At 36.8% G+C, this 26,013-nt stretch overlaps 2 protein-coding genes across 3 annotated transcripts; one reads left to right on the top strand and one right to left on the bottom strand.

The window, feature by feature from the left end:
• Positions 1 to 180: 180 nt before the first annotated feature.
• Positions 181 to 3,307, bottom strand: LOC121427602 (apolipoprotein D-like). The gene is made up of 2 exons (XM_041624081.1): positions 2,766 to 3,307; positions 181 to 1,171 (listed from the first exon to the last, which is right to left on the bottom strand). The coding sequence occupies exons 1-2, from the start codon at positions 3,103 to 3,105 to the stop codon at positions 720 to 722; spliced, it is 792 nt and encodes a 263-aa protein (XP_041480015.1). The 5' UTR covers positions 3,106 to 3,307; the 3' UTR covers positions 181 to 719.
• A 5,061-nt stretch (positions 3,308 to 8,368) lies between these two features.
• LOC121427577 (nucleolin-like) lies at positions 8,369 to 22,633 on the top strand. Of its 2 annotated transcripts, none has more exons than XM_041624037.1 (6): positions 8,369 to 8,524; positions 16,894 to 17,733; positions 18,752 to 18,908; positions 20,168 to 20,298; positions 21,160 to 21,304; positions 22,395 to 22,633. In XM_041624037.1, exons 2-6 carry the CDS (start codon positions 16,935 to 16,937, stop codon positions 22,522 to 22,524), a joined length of 1,362 nt encoding a protein of 453 aa, XP_041479971.1. In that variant the 5' UTR covers positions 8,369 to 8,524; positions 16,894 to 16,934; the 3' UTR covers positions 22,525 to 22,633. The 2 variants fall into 2 exon arrangements, with proteins under 2 accessions (XP_041479971.1, XP_041479970.1); XM_041624036.1 differs by having other exon boundaries at positions 8,370 to 8,511.
• The last annotated feature ends 3,380 nt before the right edge of the window (positions 22,634 to 26,013 follow it).

Raw genomic sequence — 26,013 nt, 5'->3', positions numbered from 1 at the left:
TTAACTTACGAACAGCTTTATGAAACACCCACCAGGTACACAATAGCTGGTTTGAATAAAGATGAATAAAACGGCTGTTTTCGACTCGCCGTTCGGCCGCCGTAGGGGGGAATGTGACTGCAGCAATAAATCATAGTACAACAATACCATCTAAAATAAGCAGATAATAAAAAATTTAATTCGACCTAGTTGTTTCTTTAATTCATACTAATTTATGAAGCTTCAAAGCAAATAAATATAATCTCATACTATCGACACGTGCACTCAACAGAAGTAAAGTAGTTTTTTTTTTCAAGGAAAACCGGTTCCCGTTGTCGAAAAAAATAACACACACAGAGACATTATACGCTGTACCTTCTGTTGATAATTATTGTCTCTAAATTACAGGTATTCGAGATAAATCCAGATCTGGCACGTTTTTATACTAATTGGACTCTGGATTCAAATTTAATTCGAATGATAAATTTTCAAATCTCAAATAATTATGATTTAAATCTTATTAACCGAACCTTGAAAGTTAAAATCCAGGGATCAGCTAGCTAGTCACGACAGTAGATCTGGATACATTTAGAAACGCGTGTTTTAAAAGACTAATGGTATTGGCCAATAATTTTCTAGAATGCGATAATTTCGTTAAACTGGTTCAGGTCCTGTTGACCTTTGTTCATTAGTGCTAGAAGTCATACATGAAGGATGTCGCATTTTAACGAGTACAGTTCTTAAGGGCGCGGTCTTTCAGATGCTGATGGCTCTGTAGGGCGTGGTCTGTCAGTTCCCTCTGAGGGGCGTGGCCTGCCAGTCCCTTCTGATGGACGTGGTCGTTCAGTGCCAGGATTTTCGGATGGGCGTGGTCTATCAGTGCCCTCTGAGGGGCGTGGCCTGTCAGTGCCTTCTGATGGACGTGGTCTGTCAGTTCCAGGGGTCTCTGTTGGACTTGGAGGTTCTGTCTCGCAGTTCGTTCGATCGGCTCTGATGAACTTGTCCACATTGATGCCCTGTTCTCCAAACTTTCTCAAGGCATTTTGGATGACGTCTTCAGACGGGAACGGATCACGGGCGAGAACCCAGTTGTTTTGGAAGTTAAACCAACCAAAGAAGATTTCTGTGCACCCGTGTACCAGAGCATAACTGTCATAGTCCACATCTAGAATCCAAAATCCGCCTGTTCGCTCTGAAAGGTGGAAAACAGACGGTGGAAATATTTGAACATCGGTATACACAATGATTGAGATTGCGTTTTGTTTGTTTGGTTCTTCCTTTTTTTCTTTTCTTTTTGAGGGCATTACTGGGGCTTAGGAAATCAATCTTCCTCTCCCTCATGGTGAAGATAGTAATGCTTGTCATAATTATTGTATACAACATTAACAAGTTTGGATCTTTACAAAACAGACGGTGGAAATATTTAAACATCGGTATACATAATGAGATTGCGTTTTGTTTGTTTGATTCTTTCTTTCTTTCTTTCTTTTCTTTTTGGGGGCATTTCTGGGGCTGAGGAAATTAATCTTCCTCTCCCTCATGGTGAAATAGTAATGCTTGTTCATAATTATTGTATACAACCTTAACAAGTTTGGATCTTTACAACTTTCATCATCACATTACTCTGTTCTTCAATGAACTGTTTTCCTATTAGGGAGATATATTTTACATGCATGTATAACAGGCCCAAATTAAAACCCGAAATAATCTAATTCCAAAGGACACCCTATCTTTGAAATGGGAGAGCTAGATAAATATTATTTTTATCTATTTTTCAATGATAATAACTTTGTAAATCAGTCAAGCAAGGGGCAAATAAAGGGAGTGACCGTTGTTTCATCATCACCATCAAAAAGGAGTGATTAAACTATCAGGGTACACGCTCCGATTCCATGAATACAGCATTGAAATGAATCAAAATAATTCAGGGGTGCAACATGTCATAAAGGGCATGAATGGAAATTTAGAAAAAATGCGAGCGACCAAAGCTATCGAGCAAAAATTATCTTGTTGAAAATTTTTGAAAATTAAAACCCGAAATAATCTAATTCCAAAGGAAACCCTATATTTGAAATTGGAGAGCTAGATACATATGATTTTTATCTATTTTTCAATGATAATAACTTTGTAAATCAGTCAAGCAAGGGGCAAATAGAGGGAGTGAACGTTGTTCCATCATCACCATCACACGCAAAAAATGTGGTGTTAACCGGTGTACATAGATGACCACACCAGTTATTTTACACCTGCCATTGGTGGTGTTAGTTCTACACCTGTAGGGGTTATTACAACACCTATGATTGTTATATTTACACTCTTTGGTGTTATGTTAAATCTCTAGGGTGTTAACACCTCAGGGTGTGGTCCTCTATTAACACCAATTGGTGTCAGTTTTAACACCAGTTTTTACAGTGCAAAAAGGAGTGATTAAACTATCAGGGTACACGCTCCGATTCCATGAATTCAGCAGTGAAATGAATCAAAATAATTCAGGTGTGCAAGGCATGTCAAAAGGGGCATGAATGTATATTTAGAAAAAATACCAGCGACCAAAGCTATCGGGCAAAAATTATCTTTTTGAAAATGGACATCCAATTTTGAGATAGATTGTGGCATATTCAGAAAAGGGTCATTTTTACCTCTTTTGTCTTTTTCAATTCTTCTCCTTTTTTTTTTCTTCATCAGAAGAATTTGCATTTAGTTTTGACTCCTAGATTAATGTCAATATGGTTAAAAAGATGAACTGCATCTCGTATCGTTGGTGAGAAGGACGAACAAAAACTTACCACCTCTGTTAAAGAATTGGACCTGCAGCTTTGCTCCTTCGTCCGGATTGGGTTGTACGAGTTCCCCCAGAGTGGTGCTCGTCGCCTCGCCATCTCGCGTTCGTCCTGTGTTGATGACAAGGATTTGACCATCATCTCCTGGTCGATACTCGGCCGTCACGCATGAAACGCCAGCCTCGAAGGAAGCGTAGAACTTTGTGATTTCATACCAACGACCAAGGTAGCGGTCAAGCTGAAAGTCCTCGGCTACGCGCACGTCAGGACAGCCACCAAATCCGAAAACTTGGGCCGATGAAAAACCGGCGAAGCCGAGAAGGAGAAGAAGAGCTAATTGCTTCATTAGGCCAAATAATTGATCATCTATCCAGAGAAACTAGTTCATCAATGCTTAGTGAATAGTTCCGAACTTCCCTTTTAAATGCCCTTAAATTGATATCCTTAAAATAAACTTACATGTATACCCTGGTACTAGCATGGACCTATTGTGATAGGTCCTAGTACCAGCCAGCACTGGCCTGACATCATGTCTGTCTTTCACAGAACCGAGCTTTTGTTTGAAGAGTCGGGCGTGACTGGCCTTATAATCCTAGGCAAACATCGAAAACTTTCACTTGAACAATAAGAACTGTATAGACGTAAGTTCCTGTACAAATTATATTATAATTTGTGACTACGGATAGACATGGGTGGATCCGACATTGTCGAATAAAAGACATAAAGGCCTAAGTTGATATGTAAGGTATCTTTACTTTTGAAAAAGAATAGGTATTCATAAAGGACTAGATATTGAATTGAATTCATTTTCCATTTTCTCATCAAAACATTATAAAATAAAGATGCTAGCGAGCGCCGAAAGCGCGAGTTGTATAGATTTAGACATAATATAAAGTAATGTCCTTGTTTGTTATCATGAAATGATGTTTTTGTCACTCCATGAGCTATTAGCAACTTTAAAGATTTACATATGAATTAATGGAGAGGATATGTTTTGAATAACTGTAAAGTGCGAAGAGTGGGCGCAAATTTTATTTGTGTAAGTATTATTGTTGCGACATAAAAGATTTTCCGTTTTCTAATTCTCTCCATCCCTTTACTTTATAAACTTTTCTTCTTTATAATATGAAATATTATTTTTCCTCCCCTTCCTATTATTTCTCTTCTCCTCTTATATATATATATATATATATATATATATATATGTATATATATATATATATATATATATATATATATATATATATATATATATATATATATATATATATATATATATATATATATATCCTGTTTTGTTCTACCAATAAGGAAGGAGGTCGCTGCGCTCCGGCCCGGATAAGCGTCTGCGTATAGGCCTATATTATATGGGGACGGGAAATTACGACTTTATCTCCTAACTACACTCTAAATTATAGGGATTTAAAATAAGCCCAGATGGACTGTAGTTGGGGACCAATCGATTTTTGGATTTGGTTTCAATCCTATAAGACTTGAATTTAAATCTTTAATGATTTAAAATTTAAATCTTTCGAGATTCAAACTAAATCCGGAATTCGATTGGTCCCTAACTACAGTTCATGTTGACTTATTTTAAATCCCTGTAATTTAGAGTATATTTTGATGTAGTTTGGGCAAAATGTTGTTTGGACAAATTTTGCCAAAACAAAAGAAGAAACGAATCCAGGAAGACCTATAAACTGCTATTTTGTTTAATCGTTATGCTGTATCAGGGCCCCATCTTACAAAGAGTGGTGACTGATCCGATATGGACGGCCAGCAACATCAACATCTGTTATGCACGTCTGTTCAAAATATTTTCTATAGCTATGATGTATGTCACGCAGCATTCATTTGCTTTCTTGAAAATTCACTGTGCTTCTCTTTGTTTACAAGTGACATTGTGCAAATTTCCTGTAGAAAAAAAATTATGACGCTGATGGATTTCCATATATAGAGTTACAATTGATTGGATCAAGAAAAGTTGCCAAGATAATAGGGCCTGCCAGTCCAGTGGCGTAGCTAGGATTTTTTCCGGCGGGGGGGGGGGGGGCACTGGGGGTCCTTGCTTTTTCAGGGGGGCACCATTTTTTCCGATGCGTGTGTATTTGTCACAAGGGCGGATCCGACTTTTGCCAATAGGGGAGGAGGCCCGAAATCATCTTCACCTATATTTTCCCCGATCAGTCACTTCTTAGTCTTATTCTTATAAAAAAACATACATGAAATAATCTCATATTCGTATGTAACTAGGTGGTTACCGCGAGCGCCAAGCGCGAGCATAAATTTCATTAACTGTTCTAGCATTATCGAAAAGGAACCTGTTAAGTACTGCTTACAGTTACCCACGAAGACGGTATATATTTCAATAATGCAAGCGCGGAGCGCGAGCAAATATTTTTATACATTCCAACCTAAGAAAATGGTAATTCTCTGAGCACCTTTTGTATTAATAAATGGGATAGGTATGTAACTATGTTTAGTTAAGAAAATTGAGATTTTAGACCTAAAAGCGGGACACTCTATTCATATTTTGTAAATCAATATTAATGGGTTATCATTAATAATGCGATCGTGAAGCGCACTACAATTTTGATGTGAAAGTAGATAATTTATCGCGCATGTTTTAGATTTAGACCTAGAATCTGAGCATTCTGAATACATTTGTTTATTGGAACATTATGGAATACGCGACAATAGGAACATAGCAAGTCAAACTATTTGACCACGCAGCGTGAGCTTAAAATGCTGATATGTAGACAAAAAACGGACATTTTACAAAGCACTTAAATTTGTAAATGAAAGAAAAATAATGAAAGCTCGATGTCCGAGCTAAAATATGTTTTGTATATTGACCTCAAAACTTGCTCTATATCAGCCTATTGGGCAAGATATGAATCGCATCGAACAGGCAATTCTGGCATGAAACGCAAGCAAAAAAAATATATAGTAACACGAAAGATTTTTTTTTGCAAGTCTTCCCCTCACATTATTTTAATCACTTGTCTTCCTCTCTTATTTTCCTCTTCTTTTTTTTCTTTTGTCTTTCTTCTTCTCTTCCTTTTTTCTTTTCTTCTTTCATCCACTTTTCTTTTTTCTTTGCCAAATTTTTTCAGGGGGCACGTGCCCCCCCCCCCGTAGCTACGCCACTGCCTACCACTTACACAGACTAAATCGAATGTGGAAAATAACATACAAATTTTATTACTCCAGTTCAATACTCAAAATGGTCATATTAATTTGAGCAATATGGACTCAGACCTAAACAATTTCAGTCAAAGGTTACAGGTTGTAGTCCTATTATGGCGAATAAGGTGCTGTACTATTTTTTTTATTGCCAAAAAAAAGCTACGAAAACTGACCATCTCGTGTGATATGAGCATACTGTAGATTATAATGTCTATACTGAGAGGATTGAGGCGCTATTTATTTCGCCACCGGAATTGTCCTTCTGGAGACGTTTCATCAACAATTTTTTAATGGTCCGACAAGTTGTCAGATCTGACAACTTTCTTTTATTCTGATTGGCTGTGAGGCACGTATGTTACTATAGTAACTGTCGTGCCTGATAATTACTGTCTCTTCCGACAAGTCTTTTCATGAAACGCTCCCCAAAACTCCCTTTCTTCAAAGATGTCATATATAGCTCTAGTTGTCAACCCCCAACTTTGGGGTTTCCGCCCATGACCCCTATTAGAATATAGTAGTTTTCTGAAAGTATTATCAAAACATGCTCATGGATGGTAAACCCGTCGGATAAGAGTTGTGTCCCCCCCCCCCCTGTTACTCGATAAATCGAATCGTGCCGCGTATGAATAAGGCACGTGGAGTACGTTGTCTTAATTGGGTCCAAGTTCTTTTTTGTTATGCACCGTATTTATAAATAAGTTATTGAGGCGCTTATGACTGTATTCATTCCACTTTATCTGCTGACGATACAGTACATTTCTCTGATCTGACGAATTAGATCTACTTGTTCCATAACTATAAACGAATTATTTTATTACAGAACATCACTTACCTGTCTATACAGGCCTTTAATAGTAGTGGAGCTGAAATAGGATAGGGCCAATAACGGGGCCATACGTAATTAATGATTCCTTCAGTTGTCCATATTTTGTTTTCTATACGGAAATCAATTGACTTGATTTCAATCTATTTGTTAGTTGGCAGCTATATGCGCGAGGCAATATCAGCTCTGATTTCTGATGGTATTTTTGTTTACATGATCATACAAATTTTGGTGGTGGCCGGGGTGTAGTGGGGGGGGGGGTTCGGGGGGGGGGGCAGTGAATGAACAATATGCCCAGACTCGTATGAAAGTACTAATTTACAATCGATGTTGTAAAAATAAATAAATAAATATATAAATAAATAATCATAAACGAAGAAATTATTACCACAATACCACCCATTTAGGGGGCCAGTCTTCTGGGGGCGTATGCCCCCTAGCTCCCGCCCCCCCCCCCAAAAAAAGATAGAGCGGCCGGCGCGCGAGCTACACTTAGTGTATGCAAAAAAAAATGGCAGTGTATACAGCCACACGCGTGTGTCTTTACCATCCAGCCACACGCGTGTGTCTTTACCATCCAGCCACACGCGTGTGGTTATATCCAGAACACATATCTGTGGATACCGCCACACGCCGCCAGTAATAACAGTGAAACACGTATGTCTGACCGTCTATATCACGATCAAAATAACCTCATTTCTTCATTAAATTCTTACATTCTAAACCCCTTTGATATCCTTAGATCGTTTCAATTTCATTCTCACCGTCTTCTCTCCTTGCTTTTCTTGTCTTGTTACAAACGGTCGTCTGTTTAACAGCAAATTCTCTTTTTCTACTTGTGTCGATTCTGGCTTCCTTCGCGGTGGCAGACCCATACAGCGTTAGCGCAGCGCAGTATAGTAGACATACACAGTTTGGGTTTCGTACGTACGCGCACATAGCCTAGATTCAGTAGAGAATCGACACAAGTAGAAAAAGTGTGGAAATTTGCTATTTAACAGGCGGCCTTTTGTAACAAGACAAGAAAAGCAAGGAAAGAAGACGGTGAGAATGAAATTGAAACGATTTAAAGAAATCAAAGGGGTTTAGAATGTAAGAATTTAATGAAGAAATGAGGTTATTTTGATCGTGATATAGACGGTCAGACCTATACCGCGGTACGTGTTTTACTGTTATTACTGGCGGCGTGTGGCGGTATCCACAGATAGGTGTTCTGGATATAACCACACGCGTGTGGCTGGATGGTAAAGACACACGCGTGTGGCTGTATACACTGCCAAAAAAAATAATTCGACTGCATTTTTAATTTATCAAAATCTGTCTAATTTGTGATATCATCACATCTCTCATATCATCACATCCCTAATTTTCCATCTCTAATTCTATTTTATCCGTTTTCTATGTCAGGAAACACTTGGGGTAGCAAATGCCCCTATGTGCCACGCAACACGTCTCACCTCTTTTTCCGCATCAAATGGGGTGGCCTTCAATCCCAGGTATCAATCATTTTGCGACTGGCCTGGTTATACAGGTGTTGGTGTTATAAACAGCACCAGATACCGCGGCCGAAATAGTCGCGGTGCTGCATATGGTGTTCATTTTACATTCGCACGTGTTTTCAGATTGTCTTGTATAGCGCAGATCGTGTCGACCCACGTTGATATGCGGTATTGTGAATATAGGAAAACGTTAGAAGCTTAGTGCTGCATTTTCAAGGAGCACAGGGGATACATTATTGAGGTGAGCTTTTCAGGTAAAAAAAAGACATAGGCCTAAGTCCAAGTATGATGGGGATTTTATCCCGTCATCTCTTTCGAGGTTAGTCCCACGCGCTATTTTTTCTGTTAGTGTGGAAGGCCGCGTTTCCACTACGAAAACAGCGCTTGCTCAAGACGTCGAGTCAAGAAAAGTCACTGCAAGTGCAACCATCCTGCCTGTGAGAAATCTAGTACAGGTACACTCACACAACATGCGAGGTTAGTAATACTAACCTCGCACAACGCATGTGATTTCATAGTAGGTCGCATTTCATAAGCTGGGCCGGGTATGCAAAAAGCAGTAGAGGCGCTGGTCCAAAAATTGGGATAGTCGCAGAAAACAAGGATATCCTCATAAACCAAGACAAATCATGTCTTGATAAATTGAGACTGTCCTTGTTTATGGGGACGTTTTTTTTTCACTTCCCCCTACGGGACAAAGACAGCAATTACGGAAATTGAGAGTGCTAAAAATAGATTCAGTGACCTCCATTCCCCCAGTTCACCGTCTATTTTTCATGACTTACCGTCTTCCAATAATCTTGTGATGAAACCTGATATGTTTACATTGACTAGCACACTTGATTGGTGTCGGCACTTGACAGGTGAATGAACATTCCTAGATTTATTGTGTGAAGAAATCCTAATAAACTGAGCTGAGACAGTCCCTGTAAACAGGGACGATCCCAATTTTCTGACCAGCGCCTATACCGAAAAGGGTGGCGTATGAACAATTTTCCACACGGTGCCATGGATAAATTGTTGCTACATCACAGCATCTTGACCAAATTTATTGAGTAATATCTCATTTTGAAGCTAGAACTATAGGCTAAATATATTACTATGAATTAAATCAATACAATATCAGGAACAAAAACTATAGCACATTAAGTTTGAAGTAACAGGGGTGGCGGAGCTGGTGGATGTGGTAAATGATAAAATATTAATTAAACCTAATTAACAACTTACTATGACTGTTTTCCTCATATTTTGGGGCGTTTTAAAGCAGGGAACAACTAAATGTCATAAAAATTTGACAATTTTGAAAATATGCAGCAATGGAATACATGTGTATGTCAGCTCGGATCTGCATGATCTGCAACCAAATCAATTAGTAAACCGGAGAGATTTGGTTAATTATCTAATTTGTAATCTTGATTTTTAGTACAAATGTTGCACAACGAACAATTGTCCATAGACTGTGTACAACGGATAGACCGTCTCCGCACAGCGATTCGAAGACCGCTGATTGGTCAATCGCGCAGATCACGTCATGACCACGTGGTCCCAAAAATAATTCCTTCGGACTGCGTGCGGAAGTATCGATAGCGATAACGATATCCGGTCACGTTGTGTACGCCGTAAATAGTTTTGGTTCGTGATCGGATCGCTCCGGTATCGATCAAAAATTATCGAAACTCTGCAATTTCATGCATATTCACGCGACGCTCCGAAACCCGGAAGCCAATTGACTTTGTGCACGTTGCGATAGACTCTACAAATTCCAACGAACACGATGGCATATAGACGCTAATTCGTAAGATTTTGACGGAAAAGCAAGAAGTAATCGAAATTTGCTTACCTGTGCAGTATCGGTGAGAAAATAGATCCTCCGAGAATACCTTTCATAATTCATATAAAATACGGGAAAGTGAAATTCTAGGTCGATTTTGGTACGAGGTGATAGAGAATTGCACACTTGTTTTGGTGGAATTCTGTGTGGGGAAATAAAAGGCTTGCACTGCGCATGCTTACTATATTTTCATTCATAAATTGGTTCTCGGCAAGGGCTGGATGACGTCATGTAATAAGCAAAAATGTACACGACCGCTACGTTCACGCTCCGCTATCCGTTGTACACAATTGTTCGTTGTGTGTTGCGTAGCATTGCAATAAACATTTCTACCCATGATATTGTCATTTTGCCAAGCATATAAATACAGTGACAGGTATTTTGGGGGCAAAAATGTGAAATTAAATACTGTTAATTAATTAGTATAATTATGCATACAATAATAGATAATTATTTGATTTTTGGTACAGATTTAATTATTGATGTTTCAAGATTATAACTGCAAAATACTAGGGTGATCCTAGTCTTGAGGACGCAATGATGATGATTTTTTTAGATATGTCTTACATTCTTTCATCATTGACGTCTTGACACTCTCTCCATAACGCCTTCAGCGAACGACCAAAACAAAGATGGATTTCCCCCAAAATCCATCTTTTTAAACCGAACTAACTAGAAATTTGTTAATTTTATTAATTCTTACACCTTCCTACGCCTAATGCGTAGGAAGGTTTTAAATACTACTTTAAAAAATGTAAAAAAATGAAGATTTCTTACCTAACTGATGCCGCGTAGACCTCTCGTTCCACATGTAAACAACGGAAATACAATAGCGTCGACCCTTGAACCGCTTATGTATGACGTACTTCCGGAAAGCAATGCCGTCTTAACGAACAATTTAGAGATAAAAAATCTTATTTAACAAATATTAAAATTTATTTTGTGATCATAAATATTTCATATCAATATATATAAATTATTTATGATCACAAAATAATTTTAATATTTGTTAAATAAGATTTTTTATCTCTAAATTGTTCGTTAAGACGGCATTGCTTTCCGGAAGTACGTCATACATAAGCGGTTCAAGGGTCGACGCTATTGTATTTCCGTTGTTTACATGTGGAACGAGAGGTCTACGCGGCATCAGTTAGGTAAGAAATCTTCATTTTTTTACATTTTTTAAAGTAGTATTTAAAACCTTCCTACGCATTAGGCGTAGGAAGGTGTAAGAATTAATAAAATTAACAAATTTCTAGTTAGTTCGGTTTAAAAAGATGGATTTTGGGGGGAAATCCATCTTTGTTTTGGTCGTTCGCTGAAGGCGTTATGGAGAGAGTGTCAAGACGTCAATGATGAAAGAATGTAAGACATATCTAAAAAAATCATCATCATTGCGTCCTCAAGACTAGGGTGATCCAATGTTGCATTAACTATTGACACCATTTTATATGCAGCAGGTCCAATTTGAGAAAAACACATTTCAAAATTCACATTTACATTGACGTCTATGTAATAATTAGCTGTTAATTAGTCATTTTAAGGAAAAATAAAGGTATTCAAGACTTAAAACTTTTTCATTATTTAGAGAATGGTACATGTAATAGCTATAACATATCAAAAAATAAAATGTTTGACCATTTTCACCCTGTTCGCGAAATTGGACCACCTTATGACATGCAACCAGTAGACTTTGAGTCTTGACATGTTTGACGTTTTCATTCATCACACTGTGAGGAATAAAACACGCCACCTTTCAATATTTCTCCACTATGTTAATCTTGTAATTGTACATTTGTATGTTAAGTTCATTTTAAAAATGAATTATTTATAAAGTAAGTGTTTTTATCGCTTACCTCCAAATATCAACCGTTCAATCGGTCCTTAGTTATCCTTAATACTGCGGTGGAAATTACGCAAACAACAATCCGAATTAAATTTTGCCTATCGAACATTCTCGATTCAAAGTCGTCGGTGCATAATAGGAAATTGTATAAAAAATCAACAGGTTGCATCTCATGTATCACTCACACAACATGCATACATGCGAGGTTACTAATACTAACCTCGCACAATGCATGTGATTTCATAGTGGACTTTGACGTTTTCGTTCATCACATGAATGTGAGGGAATAAAACACGCCAAACCTTTCAATATTTCTCCTAAGTCATGTAAGACTATGTTAATCTTGTAATTGTACATTCATATTTTAAGTTCATTTTGAAAAGGAATTATTTATAAAAGTGTTTTTATCGCTTACCTCCAAATATCAGCCGTTCAATCCGTCCTTAGTTATCCTTAATACTGCGGTGGAAATTACGCAAACAACAATCGGAATTCAATTTTACGTATCGAACATTCTCGATTCAAGTCGTTGGCGCATAATAGGAAATTGTACCAAAATCAACAGGTTGCATCTCATGTATATACTTATAGGTAAAGTACGCCATCTTTTGACAAGATGATGATGAAAATGGATTGAACGAGCAAGAAAATAATGCTGATCGCCTAGATTAGAATGCAGCTAGCAATACAAGCTGCAGAACCGTAAACAAACCGGCTTGTGAATAGTATCGCGCGCCCTCTTTAGCTTAGGCAAAAATAGATATCCACGCTGATCAAGAGGCGTCTACGTGAAGATCACGAAAAATGCTTTTATTTTATTTAAAAAATACAGCAAAGAGAAGTCAACAAACGATCAATATGGTTTGGTAAGTGTCATAGCAGAAATAGAATTCTTAGCTATGATGTAAAGTCATAGTTATTTGAGCTAAAATGGTGTGAAAGATTTGCGTGTACCAGGTGCATATGAATCCTTCACACGCGAGATGATTTGAAACCATGGGTGGTGCAGGTAGAACTATCAGTATTATCATGACTGCCTGGTATGCCAATGCAGAACACAGCACACACTAAAAAATCATCAAGATATCACTTTTGTGACAAAAAATACTAACTTATTTAAGTTAGGCCTATTTCTTCTGACAAAAAAAATGAAAATAATCAAATATGAATAAATTGGTATCATTTAAAAAAAAATAGATATCCACGCTGATCAAGAGGCATCTACGTGAAGATCACGAAAAAATGTTATTTTATTGAAAAAACAGAAAAGAGAAGTCAACATATGATCCATATGGTTCAGTAAGTGTCATAGCACAATTAGAATTCATAGCTATGATGTAAAGTCATAGTTATTTGAGCTAAAAAGGTGTGAAAGATTCGCGTGTACCAGGTGCATATGAATCCTTCACACACGAGATGATTTGAAACCGTGGGTGCTCATGTATATATACTTATAGGTAAAGTACGCCATCTTTTGACAAGATGATGAAAGTGGATTGAACGAGCAAGAAAATAGAATGCAGCTAGCAGTACTATCTGCAGAACCGTAAACAAACCGGATTGTGAATAGTATCGTGCGCCTCTTTAGGCAAATTGTTATCCACGCTGATCAAGAGGCATCTACGTGAAGATCACAAAAAAATGCTTTTATTAATAAAATACAGAAAAGAGAAGTCAACAAACGATCCATATGGTTTGGTAAGTGTCGTAGCAGAATTAGAATTCTTAGCTATGATGTAAAGTCATAGTTATTTGAGCTAAAAAAGGTGTGAAGGATTTGCATGTACCAGGTGCATATGAATCCTCCACACGCGAGATGATTTGAAACCATGGGTGGTACAGGTAGTACTATCAGTATCATGACTGCCTGGTTTGCCAATGCAGAACACAGCACACACTTATAAAAAATCATCAAGATATCACTTTTGTGACAAAAAATACTAACTTATTTAAGTTAGGCCTGCCTATTTCTTAAGACAAAAAATGAAAATAATCAAATATGAATAAATTTGGTATCATTTAAAAGCTCTTAAAGCTAGAGACCTTTCAAATGATACCAAGAACTCTAATTTTCATTAAGAAATGATAAAGTTATTCCAGTTTAAGTTGTGCATATTAATCAAACTTTGTGGTCATTGTCATGTCATAAATGTAAAGTCAATGGAGTACAGAACCGATTTTTTTAATTTGTTATAAATGTGTAATATGTAGCTTTTGATTTTAGAGACAATGGACATTTTGATTACATTTTTTTTAAGGAGGGATGAGCAGCTAAGTGTAAAATATGTATGTACCATTGTATGCAATTTATTTAAAGTGTCAAGAAGGATAGAAATTAAGCTTTAGTACTGGTATATTCTATCATTTTCAATGTATTTCTTGGATTTGTATACATACATTGTATTACAAAGGCCCTGTTTGAGCTCTCTTTTTATAAGTAAATTCAAATTCTTAGTTGAAACCAAAGGAAAAGGAAAAGAGTGGTCTATTTCTTTCAAAGCAAAACAAAAAACAACTAGGAAAAAAAGATAACAAAGCTCTAAACAACCAAACAGACATCAAAGCTCCAAACACCAAACACAAGAGAAAAAAAGTGACACAAAAACTTGTACCAATCCCGTACCCATTTTCCAGTGTAAAACACAACCTCCACCTGCACCCCTACTAAAAAAGTAAACAAAAAAATAGTAAAATTAACAATAATAAAAAAAAAAACAGGACTTAGACCCATCTGAAAATGAAATATTCTTTCCTCTGAGTTTTGTATGTGTATTTTCTTACAAGAGTGAAAAAAAAATTTACAAAAAATTAAACAACTTAAAGTTTGTGCATTTTAATAAAAAAAAATCAACATTTATAGCCTCCCTTCAAAAGCAAGTCCTGTCTCCAAATAATGAAACATGACAAAAAATGAAAAAAATAACAATGCAAAAATTTTAAAAAGAAACTAAAAAAATCTTTAAAAGAAATGAACAAATATGAAAAAATAAACATAATTTTTGCATTTTAATTAAAAAGTCAACATTTATGATATTCCCCTTTCAAAAGCAAATCCAGTCTCAAAATAATGAAATATGATTGAAAAGTTTCAAAATATATTTTTTTCTACAAAAGAATAATAGAAACACTAGATTTTGCATTTTAATTCAAAAAGTCAACATTGATATTCCACTTCCAAAACTGAAGAATCCAGTTTCCAAATGATGAAACATGATTGAACAATCAACCATCTTGACTCTGTAACCTTGGAAGGAAAGATTGTTTTTGTGACAAAATGTATGAATTAATATCAATATCAAAATAATTATCTTCGGTATAATGACAGAAATTTACGAAAAGGCACAATATAGAGTAAACATTCAAAGATCTAGTTCAATTCAGCATGAACGGCTACACCCAGCCAACTGCATGGGGCAGCTCGACTGCCGAGAGACCGGCTGTGACAAGGGTAACCCAGGGCTAGGGAGCTCCCAGTATAATGCGCGCGTGGTCATGCAGCCAATTTCTGCTTGGCACATACAGCAAGTTTCGGAGCTAGAAAACATTGTTTCAGTAATCAAATCACTTAAATATGCAGTGAACAAATGGTCTAAGTTAGCTTTTGTCCAACAGTAGAGACACACGGCCAATATGGGAGACTCTCCACTAGGGGAGATAATCTCCCTTTGCAAAAGAACAAAAGAAACAACACCAACAAAAGCGTAATTTTTTCTCACCCAAAATTTTGTGTCACTGAGGCCAGCAGAAGCCATTTGTTTTGTGTGTGGATGCAGCGTTGGAATTACACGGGGACGACTGGTGATTTCGCCCCCATGACAGCCCAGTTCACCCCTAAAAATTATAAAAACCCAATGCTTTGGGGCGACTATTCATTTTAGAATCGCCCCAATAAAATTCCATCGACAATGTAAAAAATACTTTACATAATTATGTTCTCCGGCGGCAGAGCAAGCGCATTTTTAATATCGCCCTTGCTAGCTTCAAGTCGAACGATCGATGTAATATCCGAGCCTTCCGCAACACCGGAAGCTTTGCGATGGAGGTAAACGCATATTCTTTAGCACAGGGTTTTTAGAATTGTTGACGGACTTGCCGCATGGCTTATGTATATGTACGCGTGCACGATTAGACTGCACAACTGGTAACGAGACCACATACATGCTTCTTACGGTATGTACTAGGCATGTACAGAATTGTAAGCGATCAGCTGGTGATTGTGACAGCTCTGACTATCGACATCGTCGAGTCGGAGTGCGAGATGGATAAGTTTCCTTCATCAAGAAATTATCCACATTGTGCTGCACTCAACCCAGGCGAGGTGTATGGGTACTTGGCAGGAGTTTATTCCTTGAAATGCCGAGCACTGAAAGGTAGCTATGTGCTGTAGCCGGGGTAATAATATCCAAGTCCTTTGGAATCGCATAGAGGCATTATTTATTTATTTTTTTTTGTAAAATAACCATTGCTGGTCTTCTTTATTCATCAAACAAAATATGTTCACAGAGCTAACATATGCCTCCATTTCTGGAGGCAAATACATGGTTTTCTGGATTTCACATTTTCTTCTATCTGTAAACGATATCTTAATAGGTAAAACAATATATTAAACAGCCTTTGAATCGTTATTTTCCTATTAGATTCATATGCATATAGAGGCATTATTTATAATGTGATATGCAAGAACTGACTTTAATTATTATTCATACATGTACAACTGATTTTATCTTTGATTGATAAGATTACATAGACTGGAAGGTTCATCATGATTTATTACAATTTCTTTGCGAATCGGGTCACAACAGATTGTGTCGTGTGTGCTGGGCATTTATATAAAAAATTGAAATTCCCTTATAACTTTGAGTGTTGCTTCTGACAAGTTAAAGATTCCTATGCTTGTGAAATTTTAACAATGTAAATAAATGCTGTTTCTCTTTATTGTTTTCCAGGTTCTATACCATATACCAGAAGATATCAGAAAAATAAGACCATGGACGGGTCACCTGAACAGAAGAAAATAAAGAAGACTAAGAAGCTCAGCAAAACAATTGGAGCTCAAAAGCTAAGCAAAGAAGCCATCTTAAATCGGATGTCGAGTGGGAAGAAACGCCCAAAGAGTGAAACGAAAATCAAGAAAGACCGCATGAAAACCCCTTCCAAAGAAGATTTGGTTGCTAAGAAGCTTCTTCTCTTTCAGGATGGCAGTGACGACGATAATGACGTGGACAGAGACACGCGCCAGAGTCCTGTGAAGACTAAGACTCGTACAAAGAATGGAGGTGATGTCGCTGTAAAGAAAGGCAGCTCTTCCAAGAAACTGCAAAGTTCGACGTCAAAGTGGAAGGTATCAGAAGGAACACCAAGCATCGCTAAACAAAAACCTGTCAAAAATGTGGATGCGAAGGAAACAAAGTCTGGAAAGAAAAAGAAGGCAACTGATAAAAAGGTTGAAGAAGAAGAAGACGATGATGAGGATGTAGAGATTGATTTTCCTGTCTTGAAGAGGAAATCCTTGGGCTTGGGAGAATTCAAGGCCACACTGGCTAATCAGAAATCTCCTGAAAAGGAAACCCAAGTTTCGAAGGAAGTCTCGGAAAATGGACAAAGCAAAAAGAAGAAGAAGAAAAATGCTCCGGATGAAACGTCAAAAGAGGAACCCAGCAAGGAAAGTGCTGATCAGATCACGGGAGAAGATAAGGGAAAGAAAAGAAGGAAGAAGAAGAGGGGGAAGAAGAGGAAACGTTCCAATAGCGAGTCAGACGAACCTCAGGCAAAGAAAGGAAAACCGGGTATTGAATTTCTTTTGATTTTATATACCTTTGAAAATGACCACTTTATTGTTAATAAAAGGTTAAGTCCATCCCAGAAAAATGTTGATTTGAATAGAGAAAAGTGCACTGAAAATTTCATCAAAATCGGATGTAATATAAGAAAGTTATGACATTCAAAAGTTTTGCTTATTTTTTTGCAAAACAGTGATATGCACAGCTCAAATGAGACAGTTGATGTCCCTCACTCATTACTTCTTTTGTGTTTTATTGTTTAAATTATACAATATTTGATTTTGTTATAGATTTGACGATAAGGGCCAACATGACTGAGTTGTATTAAACAATGTTCATTACACATGTTCAGGGAGGAATTAATCATTGTTTCACCTGACAATGGGGAGAAAAATAGGACATTTCTCTATTTGATATGATAAAATACAAAAGAAATAGTGGAGGACATCATCAGTCTCCTCATTTGCATACCCACCAGGATGTGCATGTAACTGTTTTTTGAAATAACGCAAAACTATAAAATGTCATGACTTTCGTATTTTATATCCGATTTCGATGTAATTTTCATTGTTATGCTTGTTTTACTTTTCTCTTTTTATTCAAATCAACTTTACGTTGGGGTAGACTTGACGTTTGTTATAAGAATTGCATACATATTAAATGAATGTATGTTTTGTCACAACTCATTAAATTCATGTTTGTTTCTGAGGTTACTGCACATAAACAGTAACAAGCATGATATAAGCACGTTGACAAACGCTTGCATTCCTTATTGGACTCAAAATGAACGTAATTAATCCACATAATCTTCTTAAACTACGGTTTAGACGATGCATTTAAAACTCCCTTTATGAATTCGGGCCAATAAATAACTAGTATGTCAGTGAGTAATCATGTAAATTGTAAGTAAACCATACATGTATGTTGGACCGCTTTTGAAGAAGATTATTCCATATACTGTAGTGTAGGTGCTATCAATTTTTTAAAGAGTTTTATTCAGCTTATCATTTATCTTTTTCATCAGCTCGAGAAGGTTTTGCAGTGCGATGTGGGAACCTACCTGTTGGCGTTATGAAGGGTGCGCTCCGAATGTTCATCGGAGAGTCAGACATCTTCCCTTCCGAGATCATTTTCAAGAGGAAGAGGAAAGGGGTACCCGGAGAAAAGAAGCAATCTTTAAAGTAAGATCAACTTAAAGGGATCGTCCGGGCTGAAAATATTTATTTTTTAATACATAGAGTAGAATTCACTGAGCAAATTGCTGAAAATTTCAACAAAATCGGATAACAAATGATACTTTATTGAAGTTTAAAGCTTAGCAATATTTTGTGAAAACAGTCTTCATGAATATTCATTAGGTGGGCTGATGATGTCACATCTCTACTTTCCATTTTCTTATGTTATTCCATAAAATCATAATTTTTTCATTATTTCATACAATTGTGTGAATAATATGTCTCCCTTATAATGAAATGATTTGCAGCAATAATTATCTAATGCACTAAATCAGTTGTCAATCCAATTTTTCTAGTTCTTTTAGGAAAAACTTTGAATAAACCTAATTTCATGTAATAAAATACAAAAGAACATGTTGAGATGTGACATCATCAGCACACCTAATGAATATTCATGATGACTGTTTTCACAAAATATTGCGAAATTTTAAAATTCAATAACTTTATTTGTTATCTGATTTTGATGAAATATTTGGCATTTTGCTCAGTGAATTAAACTCTATTTATTTAGATATACATACTTTCAGCCAGGACCATCCCTTTAATATGTGACCTATTAATCTCTAGACTGCAGAGTTGGAGTTTCTATGACTGCTCGTTAAACTTGTCATTTGATAATGGAATGCGGCCTACACTCGATAACCATATTTACTTAAAGTCATGAGTTTTTACTACTGCATTGTTTTTAAGAGCTGTATTTCTAATTTTGCTCAACATAGAAATAATGGACAATGTTTATGGCTGCTTTGAGTTTTCAGATACAGCAAAAGTATGACTGTGAGCTACTCTCCTCAAGGAATTTACAAACTATCGTAGCGCAGACTTTATACAAGTATAATGTGAGAACGATTTGGTGACTTGAACAACTGGAAGAGAAATTTCTTTTGACTGACAGAATAATCTAGACAATGAACATGTCTCAACCCAGTGAAATAAAAAAACGTAATGCCTTCTGGTAACTTCTGAACCCAAAGTGTGTATAGGTTTGCCTGGCATATCACCTTGGGCGTGACACTAAGCCATGCATGATCAAAACTCATTTGCATATTCCCCACATTGATGAGCACTAACTACATGTGTATGGAAACAGCAGGAATTTGCTGATCAGCATTACGAATAAAAGGAAATATTGAATTTCTTTTCTCATTGAAAAAAGGGGGAGGCTATACAGTGACACTTGCCTATGCCTTTTTTTATCTCCTCAGATATGCAACGGTGATCTGTAATACTTTGGAGGAAGCGGAGAGGCTTTGCAGACTCAATGGAATCAGCATGCCCTCACCAGTTGGGAACAAGGAACGGAAGCTCCTCATCCACATGATGAATGAAAGTAGCGGTAAGATCTTGTCTTGGGTTTTGCTTTACTTTGTGAAACCGACCCCCAGTGTGTTTCAATGGCCTAAATTCACAAAGGTGGTTTTGAAAACCCATGGTCGAATCCATGGTTTTGCAGATTTTCTGTATAAATTACACTTATTTTACCGCCTATCCGGCGCGTGTATAAAAAATGTACAATGCTGATGCAAGCTTTTGTCACAGTGCGCCAATTTCACGCCTGTTATCCACGGTTAGATACACTATTTTATTCATGAATCTGCTGTTTTAAGAGTGGACTCATGAATAAAAACGGAAGACTCGAGAATAAAATAGCGTGGAAAACCGCGGCAACAGGCGTCAATTTGCAGCTATATGCACAACTCAGTAACATGCAAATGAGAGAGTCGATGATGTCCATCACTCACTATTTCTTTTGTTTTTTATTTTGTGAATTATACACTATTTCAAATTTTACAGAATTGACAATAATGTAAAACTTGACTGAACCACATAACGTTAAGCAATGTTAATTCCACATGTTCAGGGAGGAAAGAAACTCGATTTCACCTGACAAGGGGAGAAAATCTTAATATTTCATATAGTAGAATACAAGAGAAATAATGAGTGGGTGACGTCATCAGTCCCCTCATTTGCATACCGACCAGGATGTGCATATAACTGTTTTGTGAAATTAAGCGAAGCTTAAAAATGTATCCAATTTTGATGAAATTTTCAGTGTTGTGCATGTTGGATTTTCTCGTTTTATTCAAAACAACTTTTTGCTGGGGTGGTCTTGTCCTTTAATTCTTCTAACCCAATAAACTCTAAGAGAGATAGTGGTTTAGGAATCAGGAATGAATGTAGATATTTTTTTTTTCAGATGCCTATTTCAAAAAGAAGGTGTTTGTTGCCAACCTTCATCCCAAGGTAACCGAAGAAGAATTGCTGGCTTTCTTTGAAACGAGTGATTGTAACCCGACCAATGTCATCCTTCGTAAGAAAGGAAGCGACACTAAATCCAGAGGGTAAGATATGAAGAACCAGTCGTTAGGGATGTCAGCGGGGTCTTGATTACAGGGAGATGATCATCTGTTTCCATGGAGAATTTGACAGTATTCTGATATAAAATCACCCAGAGGTTTATGAACAGACGTATTTTAATGCCACTGGAAAAATTCTTTGTGGTTATATCACTATCGCACTTTCCCCTGCCCCGACAGTGGCTCGCGGCCAAGCAAGCATAGCTGAAGAATGTCTCACTGGTACATTAATATTGCTGCCCCCCAAAAGTTGTCTCTGTTACATGTATATCCAATGCTTTTCACAATGTCTGACTTTCAAGCCCAGTTATAGTTTTGGTTGCCCCTCAAGATATGTTGTTACAGATTCGTGGCCTGTAGCAAGACAAGGCCAGATTTAAGATTCAGTGAAGTTTTCAATGCTCATTTAGAATAATAAGCGAAGAGGACAAATGGAGTTGATAAGAACACTTGTCTTTGGTCATTGATATTCCAGCTGTACAATACAAATGTGAAAGGACAAAGGGATCACTTGCTCATCTATTGAATGTCAAAACTGAATGTTCAAATTTTCATGCACCTGTCGTAGACAGGACGTATTATGGTATCACACTCTGTGTTCGTCCCTCCGTCTGTTAACATTTCCCTGTAAACGCGATAACTTCAGTTCAATAATCTAGGCTCTTATAATTTGGTATTTATGATACTAGCATGGATTCCAGGAAGCCTATAGATTTTGAGATCAAAGGTCAAGATCATGGTGACATATTTTCATATTACCCTTCTGCAGTCCTTGTAAATGCGATAACTTCAGTTTAACTTACATGTAACCTAGGCTCATATAATTTGGTGTGTATGATACTAGCATGGATCCCAGGAATTCTATTGATTTAGAGGTCAAAGGTGAAGTCGCCACCTTCCACTTTTCTTGCTTGACCAATATCTCCATTTACGGGTGGTTGTATAAGCAACACTCTTGTTCTAGCTTTTGAGCACTTTTTCTCAGCCAACCATACGCAAATTTTACAAATTAACGTATAAGTTTGAATCTTGCAGATGTCTAACAGTATACCATTCTGATATTTTTTCCCCTTAGGTATGGGTTTGTTTGGCTTACCTCTGCTGGAGATGCCGACAAAGCTCTGAAGTTGAGAAAACCTACTCTGAGAGACCAAGTGATGTCAATTGCAAGGTCACATCGACATCCTGGAATGCAGGAACCATGAATGACCAACTCTTCCAGACCTTCAGCCCTTATGGACCCTACTCTTTGAGGCATAATGATCTCCATCACATGGTCATAGTGAACATGACTGACCAACTCTTCCAATCCTTTGGCCCTTATGGACCCTATTCTAAGATACCAAATGATCTCCCTCGCAAAGTCGTATAGGCATCCTGGAATGCAGGAGCCTTGAATGATCCCCTCTACTAGACCTTCGGCACCTACAGACCCTTCTTTATGAGATCAACTGATCTCAGGCTTAGTGACCAATCATACCAGGCCTTCAGCCCTTTATATGGCCCCTACTTAAAGAGAACAAGTGGTCTAGAACATCCTGGAATGCAGGAGCCTTGAATGATCCCCTCTACTAGACCTTCGGCACCTACAGACCCTTTGTTATGAGACCAACTGATCTCAGGCTGAGTGACCAATCATACCAGGCCTTCAGCCCTTTATATGGCCCCTACTTAAAGAGAACGAGTGGTCTCCAACATCCTGGAAAGCAGAGGAGCCATGATTGACCAACTCTTGAAGACCGTCAGCCCATGTGGACCCTACTCTAATAGACCAAAGTGAACACCATTACAAGGTCATAACAACAACCCAGAAAGCAGGAACAATGAATGACCAATCCTCCCTGACCTTCTTCAGACAAACAGCCTATATTATCAATGAAATATCCCTAGTGTATCTAGTTTTCTAAGTCATGACTGATACATTAGAAACTATTGTTCTATGGCATACATTAACATATACCAATGACATTCAGAAATTATGATGTGAGACAAGATCACTTTGCTCTTTACACTGTAAGTATGTGTCGAAGCCATCTAGATCACTTGGGTGCATTTGAGCTTTTTTTAAAGTTATAATCTCAAAATATAAATCATGAATCAAAATGTCTTCACCAAGCATTTACTGTGGGATAGTACCCAAATAATGAATGTTCATGAGTGCAATGGATATAATACTTCATGAGGTGAAAGATTAAATAGATCACTATTTCAACTTTCATGGAATGAAGTATTCTGTCCATTGTACAAATGAAAAAAATTCATTATTTGGTTTATATGACACATAAAAAAAGAACCATGTTGTTTTCATGTCATAGTTAGGGGGTGTGATTCGATTGATTTTTCTCTATTCAAATCAATGTTTTTCTGGGGTGGACTTGACCTTTAAAGTGGGGTTACAGTGTGACTGTTCGATGCTCAACCTATGCCCTCAGTGGTATTTGGGTCACCTGCACCCTGTAATACAAGCCTTAGTGATGAATAGCAACTATGAAAGAACACTTCTGATTGGTTCCTGGTCAGTATTTTAAACTTAACGCCCATGTAACATTGATCTTGATTAGTCAGTCTATTAAGCCATTGATTGTTTATTGAGCCCTGATCAATGATAAATGATAACTATATTGTGAGATATTTTTTATTCTTTGGTACTAGCTCAATCCACCAAGTGTCTGAAGAAGTATTTTGATATTAAAGTTTGGTTTTAATAAGTTTCTTGTGGAAGCTTATCTGTACATAAAAAAATTAAAATCAGGCTAATGATGATTGAATGCAAGAAGATGTGTTTTATTTCATGAGATATATGTGATATCATATACCAAGTTTCACCTTTTATGCTCATAATAGATTCATGCTTTTTCTGTTATGACCCAAACTAGGCCAGGGATGGTCCCGCCCCCTGAATACTTCACTTGAGATGTCCAATTTTTTGTGTGAAAAGTTTCATATGAACAAAATACTGATAAAAATAAATTAAATGTTGATCTTTGTAATAATGTTGCCAATTATTTCCCTTTTTTTTAAGTAAAAAAGTTTAGAATTTAAAAAAAAATCAAACACATGGGAAGTTCATTTTGATATCATGTCTTAAGAGTGTTTAGTCAAAACATATTTGGACCATTATTTCTTGATTTAGATAAGAAATCTTATTCTATAAATTATGCATAAATTAGTATGATTGAAGTGTACCAATAGTTTACTAGATCAGATAGTCAATGCAGACTTTTTGCATATATTATGGGGAAACTTTCTTCAACGCATCAATTCCTTTGAAAATGCAAGTCAAATCACAATGGAGAGCAGAGAGGCATTTGTTGAAAGTTGCTGGACCGGGACAGCATCGGAATCTCTCGACTCTGGACGACATAATTTGCAATCGTTCATCTTGAGCAATCTTCAGATGATCTGTCCCAGTCAACCAACTTTTGACAAAAGCCTCTTGGCTCTCCATTGCGATTTTAATAAAAATCAATGCTTTTTAGAGAGTTTCTCCATAGTAAATGCAAAAACTACCTATTGGCCAAAATTCGGAGGCAGGGGACCCATCCTGAACCTATGTTCCAGCCTAGTTCTTATTATTTTTTTTTCCTACCTTTTTTCTTCAATTTGATTCTAAGATTGAAATAAATTTCAGTACTTTTATTATTTTAGGAAGCTACACAGTAGTCCCTCTATTAGGGGACCCTGTTTCATAAAACTAGATACAAAAGCAAGTTTGCTATATCAGTTTGAAGCTATTAAAACAGGTATGATATTCCCCTCTGAAAAGAAAATCTGAAAAATAGCCAAGGGTCACTAAGTCACCGTCAAAGTCTGTGGCGCCCCGGTCGGGTTACAAGCTCTTGCATACAGTCAGTGTAGTAAAGAAATCAAAAGTGATTTTTCAAGGCGAGTCTGCATTATAGTTTTATCATTTGACTTTAAAAAAAAACAGTATAACTGTAAGTATGAGAATGAAATTGGGCAAAGGATTTCACCTTAAAAATGATTTTAAAAAAATTGAAAAATTCTGATTTTAGTCAGGAGAATATCATACCTGTTAAAACCATTCGATTGGCTGATAGTGATATTGTTTTATAAATCGCGCATTTGTTATTATAACAAGTCTTATGAAACCGGACCCAAGAAAGAAAATCTCATAGATTGATTAAATGGATTTTTGTACAATACTAAACTGAATTTATTATTTCTGTGGATGTATAATATACTGCCCTCCAACGATAAAATGAAGCAACTCTGATTTTTTTTTTTACTTTTTCTTAATTTGGGATATTTTCATTATGCTCTACATAATGCTCAAGGAATGGAGTCATGTAGACCTTATTTCAGAGGCAGGAAATTATACAGTGCGTCCCAGAAAAAAATGAAACCAAGATTTAGCGATCATTTATCATTACTTAATCATAAATAAAATGGACAAATGACCTACCAATTTAAAGCTTTCAAAAATTTCATAAAATGAAGAGGTTCTCCAGGCTGGCTTTCAAACTCACTCAACACTCCGTTTTGTTGACGATCAGCCATGCATTAAATCTTTTGTTCACCATGCGAAAGCTTCTGTTGGAAACCGGTGAAAACACGTTTATCTCATGAAATTATGGAAATACAAGACTTATTTCAAATGACTAGAACTTTTTAATTTCTTGACCATTTTCTGTAATTGAGGTACCAAATTAAAGAGCAGATATTGAACTTTT

Source organism: Lytechinus variegatus, chromosome 14, assembly GCF_018143015.1.
Source record: "Lytechinus variegatus isolate NC3 chromosome 14, Lvar_3.0, whole genome shotgun sequence".
Taxonomy (NCBI): domain Eukaryota; kingdom Metazoa; phylum Echinodermata; class Echinoidea; order Temnopleuroida; family Toxopneustidae; genus Lytechinus; species Lytechinus variegatus.
The sequence above is the reverse complement of the archived record's forward strand: the minus strand, read 5'-3'. Positions and strand labels throughout refer to the sequence as shown.